We start from the raw sequence: 24,472 nt of genomic DNA, 5'->3' as shown, positions 1-24,472 counted from the left end.
ATTTAGCCTATTGTTGATGTACTGAGTCTGGATAAAGTACTTCTACTGGTATGTTACTGTACAAATGCATATATGGGCTCCCTACTTAGTATTTTATTTTAAAGTATAGTAGCTTCTCTCCTTATTTGTTGAGTTGGCTTTTTAATAGTCAGTTGTAGAAAACAGCAGCATGCAGGCCATAACACTGCAAATTCTACTGATACAGTATATATACTGCCTAAAAATGCAGTAGATACTGCACAGAGCAAAAACAAGAATTGTCTTAAGGTGATGAGTTGTATGAAAGATAGCTTCAGGATTTTATTGACAGCTATATTCTAATCATGTAATGTAACCATTTTGACTTGCTAGTTTGCTGAATATTTACAGCTAATACTGGATGGAATGTCGTTATGATAATCCCTAGTTACTAAACTTGGAAATTGAGTCTTAATAATTGTAATTCTTAAGATTCTCTGAGTTTAATTCCATCTTAGGTAATACACCTTGTTTCAGCACACTTACTTACTCTTTACCAAGCAAGAACTTATTAATTCACAGGCTGCATAAACATTACCTTCTCTCAGTAAGCCCTGTACCGTGATTAGCTTTTAATTTCTGTGCTGTATTTTGGTGCACAGGAAATGAACTCTTCACTGTCTACCGGTAGGAATTTTCTTGAGGTGGAGGTGTGGGTGTTGGCATTCACACACAGACCCTAATATCTGATTATTATAATTTGTTAGTGATTTGTAAACGTTAAGGACTGCAACTGCCGTTTCTGCATAAGTGCAATTTTAGAGCTGCGCTCAGTGTCTGCTCCCAGTAAGGTGTTGTCTTTACTTCAGGAAGTTCGCTGGGAGTATGTATGAGATCTTTTAGTAGCCATTCACAGAGGAACATTTGGGTTGCGTTCCCAATTAAAAAAAGACTAGACATGAAGCTATAATAACTTACAGGGGGTAAGCTACATCTGGAATATATTAGTAATATATGTTATGCAGGCAGGCTTTCTGATTTGAGCTCTGTTAGACTTAATGGAGCAAGTCCCAGGTTTCCAATGGAGAAAAATGCGAAGGGCTGTAAATGCTTCAATCATTTTAGACCAATGTACTGTTCTGTTTTCACCTAATGCATAATGTATGTGGGTTTTTTTGTGTTTTTAGCTAAACTTGATCTGCATTAGAATGCTTCTGTTAAAACCGATTTCATTTCAGAAACTCCTTTATGGTAATAGCTAAATATAAATTGCCCTTGCGTTTTTACTTTTTGATCAATGACTTTGAAATTCCAGTAACAGCTTTACATTTGAGCTCTCTGAAGCATGTAATATAATGGATGTAATTAGGACAAAAAAGGGAAGCTCTTAGCTATTAAAGAGGGTTTTTCTTCCTCCCAGAACCTTTCTGGCCTCATAACTATTTTTGTACTCTATTAGATATACCCAAGGCACTGCCCATATTCTGTTGGCAAGATCCTGGGGTTTTACATTTTTGCGTGTATGTTTCTGTTTTGGTTTTGTCCTGGTGTCTTCATGTACTTCCTGATAGACTTATCTACCTATTGGATATTCTTCTTATAAGTTAGAGCAATATTTCCATGACGTATGCTCTTTTTGTCCTGGGCCTTGTGTGAGCCAGTTTTATTCATATTAATTTCTAATTAGCTATAAAATGTGTCAAATTAAATAGTGTTTATCTAGGCATAATATTGGAGTGTCTTCCTTTTTAGGTTTTGTAAACAATGGCAACAGCCTGCCGGTGCCTGAACTTACTTTTTCCTTGCTCATGAATAGATCATGTTGTATTAACAAAGGTTAGAAAGTTAACTGGGAAGGTGTTACTTGCTTTGTAATAAAAACTCTGATGTGTTTTGTATGAATGCGTACAGAAACAAAACAGCAAGTCATTTGCATAAGGTAATGTAATACACAGTGTTTTAGGGTATTGATAATATGTTGTCTGTTTCTAATTCTAAACTACTTGCACATTAAGTTCTGTGATAGATCCTCATTCCTTTAACTTTACTGTATTGTAAGAGGCAAAATATTTTGTTCTTAATGTTTATACATAAGTGTGCAAGCAAAAATGGGTGTTGCAGTGTTTGCTTCAAAAGCCAAATCAGCTTTCCATTGTTTTTTATCCGAAGGAAGAGGACTATCCAGGAGCTATTCAGCTGTGCTTGGAATGCCAGAAAGCTGCCAGCACTTTCAAACACTACAGTTGTATAAGGTAAGGTGACATTTTGCAGATTTCAGCTTCTGTATAATTTTTTTTTGTAAATAGTGTAAAACAGTGACCATTAATTCTCATTCCATAAAGCAGCTTTTTTTTTGGTTTGAAATTTGGTTTTCTACTTAGAAAAGTAAAATTGAGGCATTTATAAAAGCATAAGCATCCTCAATAGTTTCCCCTCTCCCTGTACCACTACTAACCATTCTTCAGAATCATAACACTATATAATCTATGTTTGAACTAAGTCATTGTTTTGTAACTGTCATAGTATGTTGGGAGGTAAAGTTTCAACCGAGTCTGAATTATAACTGTGCTACAACCTGCAGCCTAGAGATACCCGAGCTAATTTTTTAATAAGCAAATTTGTATTCTGGAATTAATATACCTACAGCAAGATGGCTTGTGGAGGAAAACTTGCTAATGTCATTGCCAAGAATCAGGTTAAGAGAGCTTCATGCTGTCATGGAGAAATTGCATTCAGAACTGGAATTAAATTCAGAACTGAGTATCTGTAGTTCCTAGCTTAGAAGGACTTGATGTTTCCATTGGTTTTTAGAATTGGGTAAATATTAAGTTCAAGGTTGTAATAAATATGACAATAATGGAGTAAAATGAAGTGAATTTTGATGTTTTATCCACTAAAAAGATCATTAGATTAATTAGATTTTCTTTTTAATTATAATTTTTAATCTGTGGGTAAATTTCTGACATTGTTTGATCTCCTTTCAGATCTCTTTCTGACTTAGAGGGGCCAAAATCTATGAAAACACATGCTTTGCCTCCCTCTGTCCTCTAAATGTACGCTTTGTTGCAACTTCAGAGTAATTAGCCATAATCCTTGATTTCAGTTTAGAATCTGCTTTTGAGGTACAATTGTCTCAGGATCTGAAGATGCACCAAAAAAGTGTACGAAGTTAGAAATTATACCTGGCAGTAAGCCCCCCTCTATTCTGAAGTCAGATTCCAAAGCTGCATTTTGCTTTCTTTTTAGTTCCAGAAAACTTGTGTGTGTCTATAAATTGACTGCGCTGCCAACATTTGCCTACATATATTAAAATTTTGAATCCCTTCCTTGTATAGTAGTGAATGAAAACTGTTCTGCGTTTGAGTGAGGAAAAAATGATTATTTCCCTCAGTTCTTGACAGTTTAGTTGTTGAGAGGCAAGATAACTCCTGAACAGCTTTTGCTCTGCTTGACTTTACCTTCTGTAGAGAGATGGGTCTTGCAGTCTTCCATATCTGTGTCTCATCTGTACTGTTCAGTAAGCTCTCCTTAGTATTTATTGCTCTTCCAGATGCTCTGTGCTTCCAAACATTAATCTGATTTATTCTGTGTATCTCCTGCATTTTTTTCTTTTGGAGAAATTGGCAACATTTATTCAGCTTGAAAAGGCAGCTTGCTTTCTTAGACTCTTACAGTGCTCATATGGAAAACCTTGCTCTTTCAAGATTTAGCTTAAATTACACAGTTTCTTTGACTTAAATTCTGTTTTGTATAAATGATATGGAAGTTTCTGTTTGGTGTTGAATCACTTCAAGCTTTTATTGTGGAGATCAACTCTGAAACCACTACACTGTGTCCAGCATAGCAAAATTTGGAACTAAACTAGCAGTTCACATTTTCACCATTTGGAATATTTAACTGCAAAAGTCATAGTTTTTAAAATCTGATAGCATACTGACAAGATATGTGACAAACAGCTGTGAAAATTTACTTTGTTGTTGCAGTCAAATGGATACCCTTGCATCTGAGAAGACAGTTTTCTTGGAAGAAAGGATGACAGGAAAAATCAGCACTGCTTCTTTATCCTGAGGGAGTTTTTTGAGCTTGTTTTTGTTTGCATTGTGAGGGCAGAAGGACATTTTAGCTGCAAATCCCAGCCCCAGTGCATACGTTTCAGTCTCTGTGTACTGTTTTACTAGCATAAGTCTGACAGAATGTGTATTGTATGGAATAACGTCTTACTACCAGGGAGTTGGGCTAAATGAATAAATAGGTATTTTGCATTTTTATTCAGGAGTGTGGTAAGAAACGGCTAGTAAAGGAAAAGACATGTGCTGGCATTTTTAACGTGCTTATATGAGGCATCACTTCTGTATCCTACCATGAAATTTTTGCAGTATCCCTTTGTCTGCTGTCCACATGACAAGAATCAGTGCCTGCCTTTGTACAATCATTCTTCATATTTTTCTTGCTAGATGGTGGTAGGAATTGGGTGTAGCTCTTAACCAGCAGGGGATTTAAACCTTCCTATGAACCATATAATTTTTTTATTTTATTTTAGTGTATACGTAATCTGAAGAGGCAAGAACTTCAGCTTCCCTGCTAAGACTTCTTTGATTTTAAGAGTGGCTGCACGTTCTTCTTTGAAATAATAGGCTGGATGTCTATTGGTTTTGTTCTCCATTGTCTTCTTCCTAGGGAATGCTTGCATTATGTGATTCGTTTTTGTTTAAAAAATACAAATCAAAGTCTTGTGCCTTCTGCTTGTTGATCGGTTCTGATGTGAGTAGACTTGCTTGAAAAACCCGTAGCAAAATGTAGTGTCAGATAATAAGATGGCTCTTGTCTTTTGCATTTCGGTTGAAACGTTACTTTTGTTATGTTGCAGTGAAGTGCCTTCTGAGAATGTGCTACTTTCGATTTGTATGGATGGGGATGCAAAAAAGCCCTAACCCCTTCTAATAAGTTTTTTATGAATGAAATGGATGCCTTCAATTAAATTCTCAATTATGGTAAATGGGCTTTCATAATCATCATGTAGCCATTATGTCCAAGCACTACCTTTATAATTCTGGCTTAGAACATGCATACAGATTTATCTGGACACTGCATTTCTACATTTTCACTTCAATACTTGGACAAAGTTACTTTTCTTATGAAATTTTGTGATTGCACCTTCTTTTCCTAAATTAACATAAATGTAGACTATATCCTTGCAAACACCTCCATATATCATAGTTTGTTTGAATAAATAAACCATGAATGTCTGTATTGGTGCTTGAGCCCTCGCTTGAAGGGGTAGACAGTGCTGTCACAGGACTTAAGCTAAATAGTAGGGATAAGAAACATGTGACAATTTTACCTTGGTTGTGTTCAATATGGAACAAGATCTTTTGAATTCTTCCCCATCCTTCTGTCCCAAACCTAAAGAAATGTACGCTGTTTAGGAATGGCCCTGATCTTGGGGTATTTGCGGGGAATTGTGACATGAGGGCTCAGGTCCCTGAGCTGCCCATGCCTCCTATGTCAGCAGGTGATTGCAAGCTGAGATGTGCCTGGCATTAAGCATAGTGGAAACAAAGAACTAGTTTTCATGAGAATCTGTGCTGGTATACAGATGAAATTGGTCAAATGTAATGACCTGCAGTAATCCAGAAAAGATCTCTTGAGCCTAGGAAGTTTATCAGCCCTACATTGCAGTAGTTGAGCAAGATCTTTATGCATGTGAGCATGTAAATTGCCCGACTAAGGTGAAAAATAATTTTTAAATTTGATTAGAAACGGTAAAGAAATGCTAGATTAGCAACAGCATGTTCGTGACATTTGTTTGAAAGGAATCATAGTCTTCTGTTTATATGGCACATGCTACCATTAGGGGCTTTGAATTTTCATAGGACTTACAGTGGTACAATTACTTAATTTGTTCGGTCTGTGCAGACACTTACCTGTGCGTTGCATCGTTTTTTTGCTAATGTCAGCAGCTTCTATATATTAGACCAGTTAATTTCCATATGTAAATCTAACTATGGTTATACACAGAGGGTGATGGGCTATGCTGTACCTAGTTCTAAAGGTGGAAAGAAGGAGCAAGGTTCTTACTGTAATGTCTTGATAGCTAAAAGAACTGGAGTAACAGGAAATGCTTATAAACTCCAGCAGGACATGTAGTAATGTAAAATGGTTATGGAGGATTTTTTGTTTGAAGGCTTGTTGCATGTGGAGAAGCAATAAAGAAATACCGGCTACTTGATTAGTGTTTAATGCCAGCTCTTTCTGATGCAGTTTTTTCTATTTAAACCTTTCTTTGGAGGGTGTTGTATCCGGGTTATCTAACAGAACCAAAAAAGGAGGAGTGGTAAGTGTATCATTTAAGTGGAGAGAACTAGGTAGGGAAGCTAACCTATCTTTTGATAGTTAATGTAGGCCCCTTAGGAGAAGACTCAGAGCACAGAAGTTGTCTAAAATCAGGTATGGTGATTATTCCATGAAAACTCTGTGCTTTCCATGCTTGAAGAGAATATCCTGCCTATTTCTTAGTTGCTTCAACCCTTCCAAACAAAAAGATAGTAGTCATATTTTGTGTCTTATTTTTCTGGCTGGTGTTCTGAAATTTTTAAAGCTGAGCATTGGAAAGGAGTAGTTTTGCCTTTTTTGTCCTAAATAGTTTCCCTTATGGTAACTATTTTTTTTTTATCTTTCTATACAAAATATAGCTCAGAGAAGTATAATTATGGTCTTGGAAAGAGTTTCCAAAGGTTTTGTAGGCTTAAGTTCTTTTTTCCTATGGTGTTTCTATAAGGGGCTCCCGAGCAACAAATAAAAGTTACTTTACCATAGTTTGCAAAGGCTTGACAGCCCTGACCTTTCTGGGTATGTTCTTCTGTAGATCACAGTGCCAAAGAAAAACATTTAGAATGCCAGTTGCTTGGGAATACCTTTGAATACTTGGCTAAATCCTAGCAGGATGGGATATTGTCTGGGCTCTCTTAACACTGTTGCGTTATAAACCCAGGATAATGTACTGCTGCAACATATATTTTAATTTGAGGTGTTAGGAATACTGCAAATGCCTGCAGTGTGAGCCTTTCTTACTACTAAGCTAGTAACAGTAGCGCGGTGATCCTAGTCTGACACAGCAGGTTAATGATTTAAGATAAATTACCATCTTGTCATTCAGTAGCAGGCAACTGTGTTTTTTTGGAAACAAGAAACTTGGTGTGAAATGTTAGTATGATCAGTAGTTTTATTTTAAACATTTTTTTTCTTTCATTAATAGTGAGTTGAATTCAAAACTGCAAGACACCTTGGAACAAATAGAGGTAAGAATTAATATGTTGATGTTTAGTATATGTCAATATTTAACCTCTAGGTACTAGAGCTTTCTAATGTAATGTTATTAGCAATTACAGAATATGTATATTTCTTTCAAATACTATCTTTGGAATGCTATTGTCATTGCTATTCATGCAGATTTTTGTGCTGCAGTCAACCTAAACACTTGTAATATGTTAACAAACTTATGAGCCCAGCTCACAAGTTTTGCTCACTTCAAGTGGTAGAGCAGTCAAATAAAATAGGCACAAAACATTTGACGTACTGGAGCAAAGGTATGCTCCCTGTATGATAAAGACACATGGTGGTTTTTAATCCATGATCTGCTGTGAATTTTTTAGACTGCTCCTAGACAGTTGTGAAAAAGTAAATTAGCAGCATGCCAGTAGGTTTGGGTAAGCTACACAAGAGATCACAGTGTCACTGGAAATTTGAGGTCCGCAAACTGGAAACTGCTGAATAGGGCCAGTAGTAAGCCGTAGGAAGTAAGACTTGAGTAGCTGGGAAAGATGCAGCTAAGATCAGTTTAAGCTGGTAGATAGTATTGCAAAGAATGTAAAGTGGTAAATGTCTTGCTGGGAACTGGTGGCAAAAAAAAGTTCATGAACAGTAGGAATTCTTTTTAACTAAATTACTAGGCAATTTTGAGCTGGAACTTGGCAAACTTTTTCTAAGAAGTCTAGTAGTGTAGATATGTATAATGTATATGTAGTGCATGTTATGCCTAGACATGTAATGCATAGCTGCAAACTGAACTTGCTGTCCCAGCAGCTCTCTATGTCTCTGGTCATGTTCTTTAGAAAGTCAGGTTAGTGCAAGTATTACACTACCTTGTTATTTAATTCCCTTAATTGTTTAACTTTGTTAAATTTCCTTCATTTATGCATTTGTACTTTCACTTTCTTGCAACCCCCCATGCCCCCTTTCACTGATATGTGGTATATTCAGAGCATGTCCGGTTCAAAAGAGCTAATGAAATGACTGTTTTCTTCTCGTTCTCACATAGGCCAGTCGTTAAACTCCTCCTTCTCTCTGTCTCCCTCCACCCCCCCATCATTCATCTTGTATTCCTATTGCTTTCATTTACTTGCCATTTTTTCCTTGTGAGTGAACATTGGTGCTCCTTAAAAGGAGACATTCATCTTTACCTCTTTCCAGTAACAACTTTGCAGAACAAATTCTACTCATACGAAAATCTGGTAAAATGTGCCATGTTGGTTGGTGAAAGCAATTCACAGCTAGCTAAATAATCATATTCAAGGGTTTTATTTATTGCTTGTGAATTTACAGAAATATCTTATTTTCCTCCTGTGAAAGTATCTTATTTTCCACTGGAAGAAGTGTAAGTCATCCTGGGCTTCATAGATTGTTCCCGTGAAATACATGCTCTAATTAATACAGAATCTTACTCTGCTAATAAATATTTTAATGAGTTTTCTCAATAGTTGAGTGCTTCTGCTTATGTCCCTTCCTTTGTCCTGTGTTTTTTTCTTCTTTCTTGTAATTTAGGTTTTAACATCGCTTTTTTATACTATGTTACAAATAAAATGCAAGGTGGCTATAGCAGAAGGAACCATTGAAAAATGCAGAGAAAAGATTGAAGTGCTCTGTGTTTAAGAGCTCTGTTCATGGGCAGTTTGATATATCTGTTTCTGTCTTTATACAGCAGTTCTGCATGAGATAAAAGAAGGAAAAAATATTTTAAATTGGTATATGGCTGGAATTAAAATTGCTGAGTAACCTTTTAAAGAAGTTCTGAATCTTTAGGTTACTTGTCTTTTTACCATTTTGCTTAGGAAAAAATGCAGATTTTGATTATATTCCAGTCTCCCTTTTTGTGCTTAAAGAAAATATTAATCTGCTTAAAACCCCCAACAAAATAAAACATCTACCCACCACACACACGCAGACCCAACAGCAACACCACCCCCACCCCCCACCCCCCCCCAAATATCTAGGATTAAAATCCGTAAGTATTTTGTGGCTAATGAAGTAATGAATGAAAATTTTCCAGTGGAGTGAGTAATTAAAAGTACTTAGGTGCTAAACAACCATCTCCTGTGGTTTAGTGACTAGCAAGGAGAGGAAAGTATCTGCTAGCTGTGTATGATATCGTATGGTACTGATTTCATGTTTTCTTTTCTTGCATTTTTCACTAAAAGTAACTAGAGTTAGACTGTGTATCTCTGAAAATATTACAGTGTCTAAGTGAGAATTATGTTATTAAACTGCATGATCAAATTCTTGGAAGCTTTATTAGTTAATTGTTAAGTATTTCATCCTATTCTAGTTTTTTTATTCAATGCACATAATAGATGAACTTCATTTATTGCAGAGCTGTTCAGTATGCTCAAACATGGCAGAACACACAGCAGAACTAGTAATTGTGTGTACGTGTGTGTGTGCTTTCTTTTTATTTTTCTCCGATTGTACTGATCATTGTGCTAGTATAGTACTCCCTAAATTACTTATTTCACAATGAACTTTTAAGTCAGACAATGTTGATTCCATTTAACAGATGGCAGGAGGGTTAAGAAGTTTGTAATTGAATTGCTTGAGCTGAAACACCTGTGGAGTATTTTCATAATTTTTTCGCCAGTTCTAGGTTTTTCTTAGGAGTGGAAGTAGACCAAATTAGAAATCGCAGCTCTCCCATAGTGGGGTGCTAGACCTTCTCAAAGTAAACATCACTTTGAATTTAACTTCAGGAAAGTAGTACATTTTTTACTGTGCTTGTTCTTGGAAATGGTGGCACTGTTTGGCTGACAGAAATTTCAGACTGAAGTACTTTAGTCTGTGAGAAGATACATTTGAATACCTCAGAATAGACAGGTAATGTACAGTCTTGGCTATTTTACAAGCATATTTATCTGATTTTTTTAAATAAACATGTTTTCCTCACTTGGTGTTGTTGAAATAATGCATTACTTGGCCTGGTTTTATTTAGTGCTTAACGCATTTTCCCTCCCCTTAATTTGTATAGGAACAATTGGACGTAGCACTCTCCAAAATATGCAAGAATTTTGATATCGGTCATTATACAAAGGTTCAGCAGGCTTACAGGCTGCTTGGAAAAACACAGGTTAGTATTCATCTGAGTAAGTCTCGATGAACAGTGAGTGGTGTAACAGCGTGAAGCTTTGAGTACTGTCACAGAAAGTCATTTTCCTAACTGTCGTGGTTTAGCCCTGGCCAGCCGCTAAGCCCCACAGAGCCATTTGCTCACTCCCCCCTGGTGTGATGGGGGAGAGAACTGGAAGAGTAGAAGTGAGAAAACTCGTGGGTTGAGATAAAGACAGTTCAATAAGTAAAGCAAAAGCCGTGTGTGCAAGCAAAGCAAAACAAGGAATTCATAGGAGAGGTGCTTCAGCACTCTGATCATCTGAACCAAACAAAAGTGGGTTTTGTTACTGCGTGGTTTTGCTTGCTCTGTTCTCATGATAGTGACTTAATTTTGACTTTCTTTTTATTACTGTTGAAGTCTATATTTTGAACCTGTCCTGGAAAGAGTTCAGTTGCATCATTATTGAAGTATCTCCCGTTTTGACCTGTTCTCAATAAACGAAATTACAAGAACCTTCAATGTCTTCAGTATTTTTCATATTTTCAATTGTCATTCAGTTTTCTTTGACTAATTCAAGTTAGGACTAGCTGCAGAAGGTTATTTATTTGCAATAGGGTTGAAGCAGAATTGCTTGTTCATTTCTTATGGGGTGCTTGAGTTCTCACCTTGTCAGTAGCAAAGTGTCAAACAGCAAGTACTGAAACTGAACATTTTCAAATGTGCAGGATCGGGTAACTTCATTCTGGCATATCAAATAATTTTTTTACCAATTCTTATATAGCTTGTATACTGGTTATTAGGTTATCTTGAAACAGTGAGAGAATTCAATTTCTGAAATGGACTGATGTTATGTAGAGTTTATTAACAAAGGATCAATGGGATAACTAACTCAGGAAGCAGCCTGACCTGAAACTCAGGTGTGATTATGACATATAGTAATTAATGTTTAGTACATGTACTGATACTTGTTTTTCTGGAAAAAAGTAAGTTTTGTTAAACAAACGTCTTTTTTTATTGCAAAGAGGGCTTTTGTAAGAAATTTATTGATATGATGTGCATGCCTTTCTGTAACACTTAATCCTGCTTTATATTCTTCAAGGAAGAACTCAGTTTGCCAAGTGGATGAATTGAAGACCTTGCAATTGTGATTTTAGTTTTATTAATTGCAAAGGAATTATTTTAGTTGAAAGTGTTCCCAGTAGGAAGAGTAGCACTGATCTCAACTCATTTCTTTTTGATATGTTCATCAGTGTTTGGGAGGGTAAATGAATGAATGAGTAAACTCTATAATTAAATATATACATGTAAATTTAATATTTACTAGTGGTGATGTCAAAAACCTGGTGGGTTACAGAGGGATAATGGCAAAGGAAACTGATTTTACTGGCAATACTTGAACTCTTTACCATTGTAAACATTACCACATTGTAATATTTCCAAGTCTTATGTTAGATATTTTTGAAACGAAGATTGGAGGCCATGTTTACAATCTCCTGTGTTCAGTACTGAAAAAGACTTACATTAAAAGATAGTGATGTGACAGATGGAATTTTCCTATTTGTTATTCCTGTTCTTTCAGACAGCAATGGACCAGTTACATATGCACTTCACTCAAGCCATTCACAACACTGTGTTTCAAGTAGTCCTTGGATATGTGGAGCTGTGTGCAGGAAACACAGACACCAAGTTTCAGAAGTTACAGTACAAAGACCTCTGCACAGTATGTAATTCTTGCATATATGTATATTTTTTTTAATCTGAATTTTTCCACGGCTATAAGTGTACCTTATCTAAGTAGGGACTCAGTTATTAAAATAACCCTGCAGCTACTATAGTTTCTTAATACAACTCATAGGCTAATTGAGAGATTAGTTATTCACAACTTGGTGCTGATTTTAATTGTGCCAATTCTTAGTACTTTGGAGTTAGTGTACAGATCATCTAAATAATCTAAATACATGTAAAGAAGGAAATTGTAGGATAAAACCAGGAGACCAACATTTCAAAACTCCCACGTTGTCAGTATAATACGCTAGTTACTGGAATCACTATTAGCTTTCATTGAACTTCATTCCAGTGCATTTAAGTAGTATTCACATTATCTACTACTGCATTTCAATAAGGATTCTTGTAAAGATACTAACTTAATTGGAGTCTTCCCATTACTCCTAACTTTGTGTCAGATTCAGTGCGCTTTTGGTCTCAAGATAAGGGGCAGCTGTAGCTGTAATATTGAGATGCAAAAGCCTGATGATGGGCAGATCATGGACTGGGAATAACCATGTATTTTCCTCTGGTATAAATCTTAGATTCAGTTTCTTGCATGTATATATTTTGTTTAATTTTTTACAAATGTATAATTTAAAAATTAGAATTAATTACTGTATTCTGAGTAGTATTTTTAGTTCACTCTTTTTAATTCTTTCACTTGTAATTTACTGTTGCACCCAAAATTTTTTGTAAAACTTTGGCGGTGGGGAGGAAGAGTGTGAGATATTTTAGGTGGTTCTAACATTGATTTAAAACTTGAAATTATGTTTTTATCTTGAATGTTCATCAGAATGTTTGTTTCAGTCACAGGCTAAGCCCGCAACATACTTCATCAACTCAAGGACACACCCTATCAGTTGCAATCGATGAAATCAAAGTATAGTGACAAGGAGATTAAAGTTCATATTCTGATCCATTTTCTGCTCTTTCACTTCTCAAATCTCTTGGGATTGTGTAGCTTCAACTAGTAAACAACACATCTGCTTTGAAAACCTTTTCATTTGAAGGAAGTGCCCCTTTGACTTAAAAGGTTTACGTAAAATAAGAGCCCTCATATGAGTGAAAGTAGATTATGGCAAATTAATTTATTGGGAGAAATTGACAGAAGTATTAATGAACAGAATGAGTAAGGTTCCAGATGGGTGGTTTTTGTACTTCACTGAAATGGATTCTAGTTGAAGAAAGCCAGTAAACCCTAATTTCTGTTCCCTGGACTGCAACCCTATCATATTTCTGATTTAAGTCTTCAGAGGGTGGTTTTGTTTTCACTTCTTAGTTTCTAATGCACTTTTCTGAGCTTTATAATCCTGTATGCTCTTCAGTTCATTTCTCATTCTGTGCTAGTGTTTATGATACGAAGCCCATTTATTTACACCCACAAACTACTACTGCTCCCTCTGACATCTTCTAAAGTGCAGTTGTGTGCTGGTGTTGATCCTTACCCTTTACAGTGCAGCAGGATCTTTCAGATCACTGGAAATACCGCATTTTGTAACACAAAGAGAGAGTGGCTTTGCATGGTTGCAAAATAATTACCTCATCATTTCTGTTTGGTTTTCCTTCTGCAAAACTCTCATGAGATGCTTCTTAGTTATGTGAATCTGTCAGTCTGTATAAAGGGAGGTACTCAAACTTTGTGACTGTAATGTACTATGAATACTGCTGTAATTTACTGATGTTTTTCATTTTTCATTACTTTCTTAGTAACAGTTAGGTGTTTACGGACAGGCTGCAGAAGGGAAATTTTGGTCTCTTGTTACAAACCAGGCTGTTCAGTGTTTGTTGTTACCTGTTGCAGTGCAGTTGTGAAATCAGAGCACTGAATAAGCTGGATTATCATAGCAATTCCATTTCTACCTTCCTGTGGAAAAAATACCAAGAGATTTTCATCTCTTGTGTTCAGTTGTCAGGGAATAAATTGTTTAAGACTAAAATACGAGCCTTCTTTCTCTGTGTCTAGTTCCAGTGAGAACCCTCTTCAGTCTGTCTACACTGTTAAGCCAGGAAGCTCTTAATGTATGAGTACTTACGGAGTACTTGCTGTAGTTAAACAATGGAAGTTATATGAAATTAGCTTTCCTTTTGGGGCACATTTCTTGTTGTGTGTTTCTAAAAATCTTTCTAAATGAATTCTTTTAGCTCATTTCCACTTATATGGGTAGTAGGGCACTATAGTGTTATTTTGTTTTGATTTTTTTGTTTGTTTTCTGGAAAAGATACTGGATTTTATGATGATGTGGGTTTTTAAAAAAGTGGTATTGTTTTCAGTAAGTCTTAGGCATATATGTAAATTCTGTGCCTGTGCACTCTGAGTCACTGTTCCCTTGTTCAGCATTTACTTTCATAGCAATAAGCCATGCTGTAACTCTTACATCCTTTCTCCTCTTAAATACTACTGGAGCAGGGGAGAGTTCAGCTGCTTAATCATCAAGTTTTGATTTTTTTCTATTCTAGCATAAGTTCAAAGAAATTCAGTTGTTTATTTCCTTAGCCTAAATGGAATTATCTTGGTATTTAGTAAGTGATCCTATCTTCCCGGCCACCTGGAAACCAGTATGTCTTCCAAGTATAGTGATCTGCACAGCCAAAGTTTAGATTTTATAGCTACTAAAAGCCCTGAAATACAGTACAAGTAACCTTGCCTGGTGACTTGGCAGAGAAATTTGTGAAACAGTTGTTGAAATGGCATCACAACTTATTGTTTAAATGATAAACTTATTACTCTATTTTGTTCCATTGTTAGCAAAGGTCTGTAGTATCTGAGATTAAAGTGTTTCAATAATGCAGTCACTAATGTATGTCAACACTTCAACTAAAGGATGTTTTAGAAAAAAAAAAAGTGTTGTTACTTTTTTTATGCACCAAGAAGTTGACTTTCTCTTTTTTTGTTGTTTATGTGTCCAGGATGCCTAATTTATATCCTTGAGGCATCTCTGGTTTGATAGGGAACAGAATCAAAACATTCATTTAAAAAAGCCCAAACAAACCAGAAAGACATAACGATTAATATGAGGCCTCCAGGTACTTTTGCTAGTGACATCTATTGCTGAAGAACAGTTTTTGTGAGTCCTTCCTCATAAGCAGAGTATAGGAGAATATGGCTTGGGCATTATGTGCTACTGCCAGGAACATTATTTAAGCTTAGGAAGCAAGTGAACATGATTAAGTAGAAAATAAAGGTAGGGAGTTTATATATATATATATTTTTTACCTGAAAGTTGAAAAATAGGAGGGGTGTAAGTGATGCATCTGCATTTGTGAAAAAATCTATCCAGTCTAATGTTTATTCTCTGACAAATATAATACTCAAGCTGATAAAAGTTTTGTTGCAGTTCATTGCTCAGGAAGGACACTCAGGGTTTAGAAAGCCACAGTTACATCGATGGATGAGGGTGAAGTTCAGAGGGAATTAATTGCTTTGGTAAAGGGTTTGCTCTATGTAGAGTCCCTGGTTATTATTTTGGTAGTTATGTTGACATCACTGTTGCAGGAGCTGTTACTATTTTTGAAAAGTTTTGTTGTAACTGTAATGCCAAAACTTTTGAATCGTCATGCATATACATTTTTGGGTTAGTAGGCAGTACCCACATGGTAAAAGCTAATTAGCCTTGTGGAAGTCAACTGTGGACACTGAAGCAGCAATGAGAAAGTTCAAACTGTTGTCTACAACATTGTAAGTTTGAAGAATTAATTTTCAGACTTCTCTGAGAATGTTTAAATAATAATGGAATTGAAATCACATTTGTGCAGCTGGACTTCGCCCTTGTTTGTAAGCTGTGAGACTGTACTTCTTCACAGCAAGTGAGATAGGGGTGACTTGCCACGGCCACTCAGAGAAGCAGTATATTTTAGTCTTTTCTTTACCAATCAAGACCCCTTCTCGAGTTCATCCCTTTACCTGACAGTCTCATCTTAGATATTTCTACTGGATATCTATCTCTCTGATAAAATTGGTATTCTTCACCTAATGAATATTTAAAATCACAATTGGCTCTTTGGAGCAGGGTGGATTGGGGTGGTAGGACAGCTGCCATCTAAGTTGGTTTGTTTGTTTTTAAACTGCTTCTTTATACAGCATTCAATCCAATGGGGCACCAGCCAGGACTGTTTCTATGTGCTGCTGAAGGACAAGTATCTCTATCATTGAACTGACACAGTGTCTGCATGTCACAGGGGTGGCTGCATCCCTCTTTAAGTGAGATGTACTGACCGTTAGACTGTATGGCTTGACTTCTGTGCCTGCCTTGCTGTTCCATAAATGTAAAAGCTGGATAACATATGGGCCAGTTGGTGGGCGGGGGCATTTACAAATGACCTTTGCACTTCTAGACAGCGTTTGATTAGTTGACTAAAGTCAGGCATCTGTCGGCTCTCAAATACTTTTGAAAAGGAAACTGATGGATGTCAGGCACCTCAGCAGTATGAACATGGATATTTTTGTATGGTTTGTTTTGCCTCTGCAAAAAATGAACATGATTGTTAAGTTTCACAATATGATTTTGTTTTTCTGTAGCATATTACATCAGACAGCTACATTCCATGCCTTGCTGATCTTTGCAAAGCCCTCTGGGAAGTCATGCTCAGTTACTACCGGACAATGCAGTGGCATGAGAATCATGACCAAGATGAGGCAGCAGCTGTGTCTTCTGGTAAGAAATTCTTCTGGAAACAAAACTTCTGATATTTGGAGATAACTTTTCTTGTGCTTAAGCTGTTAATTTGTGTGTCAATACCTCTGTGGTCTTGACCCAGTGCCTTCAGCATTGTTGCTTATAGCCTGCAGTAAGGACTTGAAGTACTCACTGGATTTTTGTAGTCTTCAGTATAGGATTCATTTTTTAATTAATATGTGTATGTGCCATTAATACAGATATAAGCGATATTATTTTAAACAGTGCTTATTGCTGGGTTGGAAGTCAGCTATGGTAGATGACTACAAAATCTGAGGATTTTTCCTTGTAATATAGGACCAGCGTGAAATTTCAGAATTTTTGATCAATGTTGAAATTTTCACTGCAGATTAAGTTTAGTAGATTGGGATACTGGGTTGTGTACTAGGAAAGGTGACTGAAACAATAGGGAATGAATCTGTTGTAGATCTGTCGTCGTGATTTTCAGGAAATCCAGTTTCCTGAATGTTGTATGTCATCTCCACTAGTGACTCCATCATAAGATACAGTCACATTTTTCTTGATACCCTTAAAGGAAAAGGCAAACATTTAAGGTACAATTTTGATTTTCATTTATTGTTGTTCCAGTTTGTGTTTTTAGGACAGAAGCACAAAACCTTTGTCTGTTGTCTGAGTCCTCCTAAGTACATTTTGATGGACATATTCTAAATCAATATAAAATGTCTGAAGACGTACTTTATTTCCTCACTAACCCAAGATACTTGTGTTTGGCAGAGCGTGAAATTTACAATATTAAGATACAGCAAAACTCCTGTTCATTTGAATCAGATAGGTTTGCTGTTTTCTTTCTGAACAAGAGGCTTCTGTCAAGGGACAAGGGCTGTAGGGTTGCTGCTAGAAGTTATTCCTCCTTGCCTGATTTGCATAAAACTTCTAACCTTTATGTTACATTATAAGAAGAAAGGGGAAAAAATTGGAAATAGAAGTAAATAACACATCTTGGAACACTGTGCTTCCTACACTTTATTTGAAATCCAACATTTCTTTCAAACATCAGATATATTATAGATTTTAAGTCTTAAAAAGAATGAAATTTATGATAATTACCATTGTCTTACTACTTTAAATTAAAAAAAATAATGAAAATACTTTCTTCAGAGTGTCCTTCCCATTTTGTGTGGAATCTTAAAAAAAAGATTAGAAAAATGTGGATTTGTTGAAACAGTTATTTCAGATGAGAGTTTTTATAAGTATATTTGAATTAAAATTAAGTGTTCAAATATTTAATTTTGAGATGCACTGTGTGAAGAAAGATTCTGAAGTTTTGAGTGAATTGCCCATTCTTAATAATATTTATTTTTACATATAAAATAACTTCAGATAATTACATTTCCTTCTTTTGTTTTCATTTTGTTGTGATGTTTGCATGTGTAAAATGAAGCAGGTATCATAATGAGTTTATTGCATGGAAGCATTATCACAGTAGGCTGCTTGCTCAGCTCCAGATGTAATTTTAAAAATAGTTCCCCTTAGCATGTTTACTTGTGATATTCTAAAGAAAGAAATAATTTGCACTGCAAAACTTTCTAAAGGAGCCATTAAACCTAATAAAGTGGTATATTCAGTCACATGAGTGTTTTTAAATGCATTACTTTTTAAATACGTGCCAGAGTGTTTTGGTATGTTTACTACTAATCCACTAAATCTTCTGTCAGTCAGTGTTTAAGTTTATGGAGACGTGGCTTAGCTGTAGTGTGCACAACTAAAATATATTTAAGCTACTGAATCACTTTTTAAAATACCTAAGCAGCGATAAAGCACACAAAAGGGAATTTCACAAGTATAATTTGATATCAGAGGGACTATAAATATTTACCAAATGTCTGTCTTTTTCTCAAAGTCTGGCTCATGCTGTAGTAATTATTAAACCTATGCATGGAAGTCTCATTCGGTGTTTAATGATTTAATAGCTGTGATATGTGCTAAAGCCAAAGAGTGAAATTCCTGTAGAATTGGTGGGTATGTCAGAAGGAATCATGGAGGCAGTTCAGGAGATAATGCTGAAATTGTGCCCTCAATTAAACCCCACAGACTGGAACAGTAAAAGGAGCGGTCTTAACTGTTGTACATGTATCTGGCTTTTATCATTTTGAGAACACAAGGCTGTCCCAGTATTTTTCTCTCATTGTGCTGGTTAATGTCAGCAGTCTTATGAAGTACCTTAACTAGGTCAAGGGACTCTGATCTGAGGGCACAAATGCAGCTGTAGAAGTGAGAAGCTGGATTTAGAAGATATACCTCTTTCTGTTTTAATAGCGAAGCTTATCCAAAAGAGTAAAAGTCCTACATGGATTATGGGTAGGAGTCTGCACTTCGTCTAGATTGTATGTCACGTAATTGTGATTATTAATGCCTGTTACAGATGTTAAAATGTACTTTACATAGCTTGTAAATAATTGTCCTGCATTTCTGAGAGGTGTGTCTGCTTTATACTGTTAAATGTTCTGCTTATTTATGTTCTGAACATTAGCCTAGTTTGAGATTGAAGAGCAAAATGGAATAGGAAATGCTTTCACAACAGGATTTTATTGTTTGTTTGTTTATAATGTTTATAGGAGAGACTCTTGGAGATTGAGGCTTCCCGCCCTCCCCCCCCCCCCCCCCCCCCAAACTGAATTCAGAATTTGCAGTTGTTCTTTCAGTTATAGTGGACTGGTGTTTGGGGATTACTTTTTAAAAAAATTAATTACACACACACATACACCGCTTATTTTGAATAAACTACATGCAAATAGATAATTATCTCTAGATAAAAATGCAATCCTAAAATTTTTTAAAGCATAAGACTTACTTTAGTACCTTTCATGAAATAGGAACTACTGAGGTATAGGTTACTGAAGTGTTATAACAGAGTAGCAGTAAATCATGGTGAAATACATTATATTGATAGTTTTATAAATTATCAATAACAACACTTAAGTAATTGCCCTAATGTGCTTTTGGAAAGATAGAATTAAGTGTTCATATGTACGACTTGTTCAATCATACTGAAAATTAGCGAGCTATAAGTATCAACTTCATAGCATGAAATGAGTTCTATGTCACATTTAATGAACTGCTACTTATTCTGTGATTTTGTTGTTAGCATAGGAAACAGCAAAGTGCTGTGATAAAGGTTTTAATTCCTGGAATTAAACTGCTTACTGAAAAACTTTCCATTGCAGTGTTGGTCATGGTCAAAGCTTTGTTTGTGTTTGTAGTATAGAATCAAAAAATGAGATTTAAGGGGACCTGTGCAGGTCGTTTTGTCTTCCCTGCTCAAAGCAAAGCGAACTTTGAACTTGCATTGTTTTGTGCAAGACACTGTCTGGTTCAGCTGGATTTTAATATATGATAAAGTTTACTGTGACACTGATGTAATTCACATGTACTCCCAAGACACTAGTTTAACAGAAAAACTGAAACTGAGCCATAAAATGATCACTATAGCATTTAAACTCCTGATTTCACAAGTGTAGTCCTAACAGTAAAAGTTAGTAACACTGTAATAACTGTAATAGATTCACCGAAAAGCAAGGATAAGATTATTTAAGATGTAAATTTAATTCCAACAATTTTAATTTCTAAAAAATTCCATTTATCATATTGCGTAAATTCTGTGCAAGACCTGCTTGGTATTCAAAAAATGAAGCTAGAAGACAGTGATATGATTGATTTCTTTCTTTTTTTCCTTCTCTGCCTAGTAAGAATTAAACAAAAACCTTTTCTTATGAATGAAGGCTGCCTTTACAAATTTTTGAGAAATAATGAGAAACCTGAAAATTGCTGTATTTAAATCAAGCATCTAGAAGAATAACTCCTGGATGCTTCTAATTCTTATTTTTATGTGAAATCATGAATATTTATGTATTCTGCTACTTGTTCCAAATTCTTCAAAGCAAGAAGTGTAAATGCTTGTGGACCTTTGTCCAATCCTTGATTTTCAAGCAAATTATCCTAAATTCATATGTTTGCATGTGCGAAATTAGCTGCAGTACAGTCCATTAAAAGACTGGAAACAGTCTTAGCATGACTGGCCATAAACTGGGAGCACTAGGAGATTGCCGGAGGGTATATTGCATGGATTTTTATTGAACAATAGCATCTATATGACTCTGTCTAACCAATCCTTCATAGATGGCAGTTTGTGAGGACAAGGACTATGGTCTTACTCTTGAGAACAGGTCAAAGGTACTGACTGGTTTAGGCTTGGCTTACCTCTGCAGAAGCATAGAAGAGTTGTAGAAACTTCTGAGGAGCGTGTTGTGACTAAGATAGCTGGTTTTGTTTACTCATATAGTCAGAGAAAGGATAAATCTGCTTAGAGTTTCTCTAGTTGGGTTATTCTTTCTGTTTATATTTTGTTTAATCTTCCATGATAAATCACTTTTGAAAATGCACTTGTCAGAGTTACTGCTTTCAGAAGAGGAGAATATTTAGGTATAGTTACTAATTTAAAATTTACGTATACAGTGGCAAATACTTATTTTATGATTTTTCTTTCATAAAGAAAATTTTCTTTGAGTGCCCTGCAACAGTAGATATACTATGGAATTGTGTTTGAGTCCTGTTCTCGCATCAAGCAGCCTTTTATCTTCTCATTTTGAGTAATAAGGGTAAATTCTCAGTCAACCTGCAAAAGCAGTCTCAATGACTTTAAACAGGAAAGAGTTGAACATAGTTTTGAAGGCTTGGAAGAAATTAGTATCTATCCCTAATATAGGCCAAAATTATAGAATGTATTTTATTATGTTTTTAATTGTGAGGAGGAGTTGTTTAATTGAACGTAGCAGAGCTTTTATATTCTGGCTGGTTCTGTATTCTAGAGGTCCAGCCTTGTGAGCAGGCTAATTTTAACTCAACTGGCTTGAAGATTCTCCTTGGTAGCGTTCATGGATTCACTATCATAATCCCTAGCTTGCACATGAAGCTCCCTCGGTGTTTGATAAAGTTCATAGTTAATAACGTGTCCAGACAAACCGAATATCTCCACTTGAAAGAAATTAAGCAAGGCCAGCGTCCTTCTCAGTAACCATATTCCCCACATTTGCTTAATTTAAATGGAGCTACAGGTGTTGGAGGGTTCATATTTTTGTTGCTTCTAATTGTGCTTATATAAACATCCATATAATAGGTCATAGATTATATATATATATTTAGAATTTTTAAAATTTTGTTTGCATGTGAAATGCAAATAGTTCTCGTTCTGAGAAACATTCTGGAGAAGTTCAAAGCAGAGAACAGGTGATTGATGGGGAGAAGGAAGATGCATATCATGCTTTTCTACTTACAAGAGAGTCTGGCTTAGGACTGGGAGTATGAGGCACTGGTAAGTGTAAGTGCTATTTAGGATTAGTGATTGTTACAGGAGAAAACTGCTCGCTTGACAGTGAGCACTGGATGATGTGAAGTAAATACGGTCACAACATGTTCAAACGATGCTGTGCTCTTTCATAATTTGGTTTAATAGAGTAATCAGTATCTGATACCAGTCATAACCATTCTTGTTCAGTGAGTGACTCTTTCCTTCCTTCTCTTAAATATGCAATAGGCCGGACAGCACTGTGGAGGTCTGTTCTGCACACATCTGAAAAGGCTGATTAAAGTCTTGTATCTGGTTTCCTATTCCTTACTGGGCTCTTAAGTCAGGTGCTCATGGTATTTACACAATATTCATCTGCAAGGTCTGGATTCAGGGCAAGGCTTGACATGGAAAGAGCACTTATGTTATTGACAAAAAATTTCTTAGCGCTAGCAGGTGGAGGGCAGACATAGGTTCTTTATGGTTCTGGACTCTTCTTCAGTAGACAGCAAAATTAGATATGAAAAATTGGTACTCTCTCTGAGGAAAGTGAAATTAAGCCAGGAGGCTTTTCAGAAAAAAACTATGAAGCCTAGTAATGAAGAACTGCAAAGGTCAGTCAGGATTAGCTCTTACTGTGGTCCTGGTAGCATGTTACCATCTAAGGAACAGTATTGTGACAGGGATTTAGTATGCAGGTGGCATTTTTGTCCTTGCTAGTTTTGAATGACCATGTAAAATCTTGCCCCTGCATTGAGATCAGCTCATGAATGAGAAGCTGCTGGAGCTGCACCTGAGCTGTCTGGCAGCGTGACAGTTTAACAGCTGAGCGTGCTTCACAGCTTTAGTGCTGTGTCTCTGCGTGGAAGCTGCGTGTAATCTCACTGAGGCAGTTCGGTCCATAGCCTTGGGTTGCTTCCGAATTCCTTGTTGATGCTGGAAAGGAATTGTTTTTCCAAATGATGTGTTCCACAAGTTAGGGCTGACCAAGGCACTACTGGCAGTCACATGAGCTGTTAAACATTCTGCTCTTTCCTTTACCTGCATGTCTGCATTGTAGCAGTGATGTATCTGCCCGGTCACAAAGTCCAACAGGTTGTGAAAATGGCCTCATCATCTTTCAGGAATGTAATCTAAGGCAAGAACATTAGACATGCCCTAGTCTGTTAGACATGTCTGTTTTCTCTCCAAGTAGATCTGAATTGTAGGGACTGTCTTTTCCACTTCCATTTGTTCATTTAGTTAGTTAGTTAGTTAGTTTTCTCGGGATCACTCTCTGGGTTCCTGTTGGATCTGGGCTTTATGCTGCCTGTTCCTGTGACTCCGGGCAGCAGGGAGGAGACTTCCTGATGTGGGCAAAACAGTAGCTTGGGACTTGGTGGAGATTTTTGAGAGTATGCGCTGGGATCAGGAGTAAGGGAAAGAAATGGTTTTGAGTTGGGAGCCTGTGCATGAAGGTAGAGAGTTGAGACCAGCTGGGCCAGGAACATGAGTGCATAGTCTTCTCAAGTGCTGAAAACTAGCTGGAGGATGCAGAAGAGATGGAAAGACAGGTCTGAGCTGCATGGCAATGCTAGGGGTATACAGACAATTCTGTGTTTGCAGCCTTTTGAATGATGGGATGGAAGGGGGGCTGTACACTTTGTAATATTCCAGTGTAATATTTTTTGTATATTTTTACCTTTTATGTCAAATCACTAAATGGTTTGGTCTTAAAGGATAGGCATAATTTTTTTCCTTGTTGGGATCAGCAGTTTTCTTATCATGGGTAAGGTTGTATGTATAGTCTGGCTAAGAGAGAGCTTTCCTGTGGTGAGTTATAGGCTGTGAAGTAAACTGCATGACACTGCCATCATGGACTGCAAGCATAACCACAACTGTATGCTCACAAACTACATATGAAATACTACCTTTTATTTTTTAAAATGGAAATAAAATATATTTCCTCCATGGGGAGAGAGAACACCTCATACAGGAGAAGTTTAGCATGTATGACAAGTACTTTTTTGGAAAGTGAGCCAGTACTGTGGGAATGAAAGTTTTAGAATCAAATAAAACAATTTTGGAAAAATGAAAAACATCTGATTATATGATTGACATTCTCATGCATAAGCATAGATTAACATGACTAACATAGCAACATAAATATAAGGAAGAAAAAGAAAAAACATGCTATATTGTTTGCATAGTTCATGGGAAAAATTTCAGTAGTTTTCCTCAAGAGCTGCAGACAGAATTTATTGGGGCAGAAAGTTAAAAATCTTGCTTCTGAAATTTTTAAGTTCATCTTGGAGAATCCTGTAGAAGATAAGCAGTGCTAACTTCAGCATTCAACTTTATCTTTTGTATTTGAAATACCAGTATCTGTTACTCTCATCTGTTGAGTTGTTTTTTTTT

General features: G+C 36.2%; 1 protein-coding gene across 2 annotated transcripts in view; it reads left to right on the top strand.

The window, feature by feature from the left end:
• VPS50 (VPS50 subunit of EARP/GARPII complex) overlaps positions 1 to 24,472 on the top strand; it is a 93,301-nt gene that overhangs the window by 19,640 nt on the left and 49,189 nt on the right. For both annotated transcript variants that reach the window (XM_056335554.1, XM_056335555.1), the window contains exons 9-13: positions 2,128 to 2,210; positions 7,214 to 7,256; positions 10,253 to 10,351; positions 11,913 to 12,053; positions 16,617 to 16,752. In XM_056335554.1, the coding sequence (XP_056191529.1) occupies positions 2,128 to 2,210; positions 7,214 to 7,256; positions 10,253 to 10,351; positions 11,913 to 12,053; positions 16,617 to 16,752 (502 nt within the window). The remainder of the gene's footprint in view (positions 1 to 2,127; positions 2,211 to 7,213; positions 7,257 to 10,252; positions 10,352 to 11,912; positions 12,054 to 16,616; positions 16,753 to 24,472) is intronic.

Source organism: Falco biarmicus, chromosome 4, assembly GCF_023638135.1.
Source record: "Falco biarmicus isolate bFalBia1 chromosome 4, bFalBia1.pri, whole genome shotgun sequence".
Taxonomy (NCBI): domain Eukaryota; kingdom Metazoa; phylum Chordata; class Aves; order Falconiformes; family Falconidae; genus Falco; species Falco biarmicus.
This window is presented reverse-complemented; position numbering and strand designations above follow the sequence as displayed.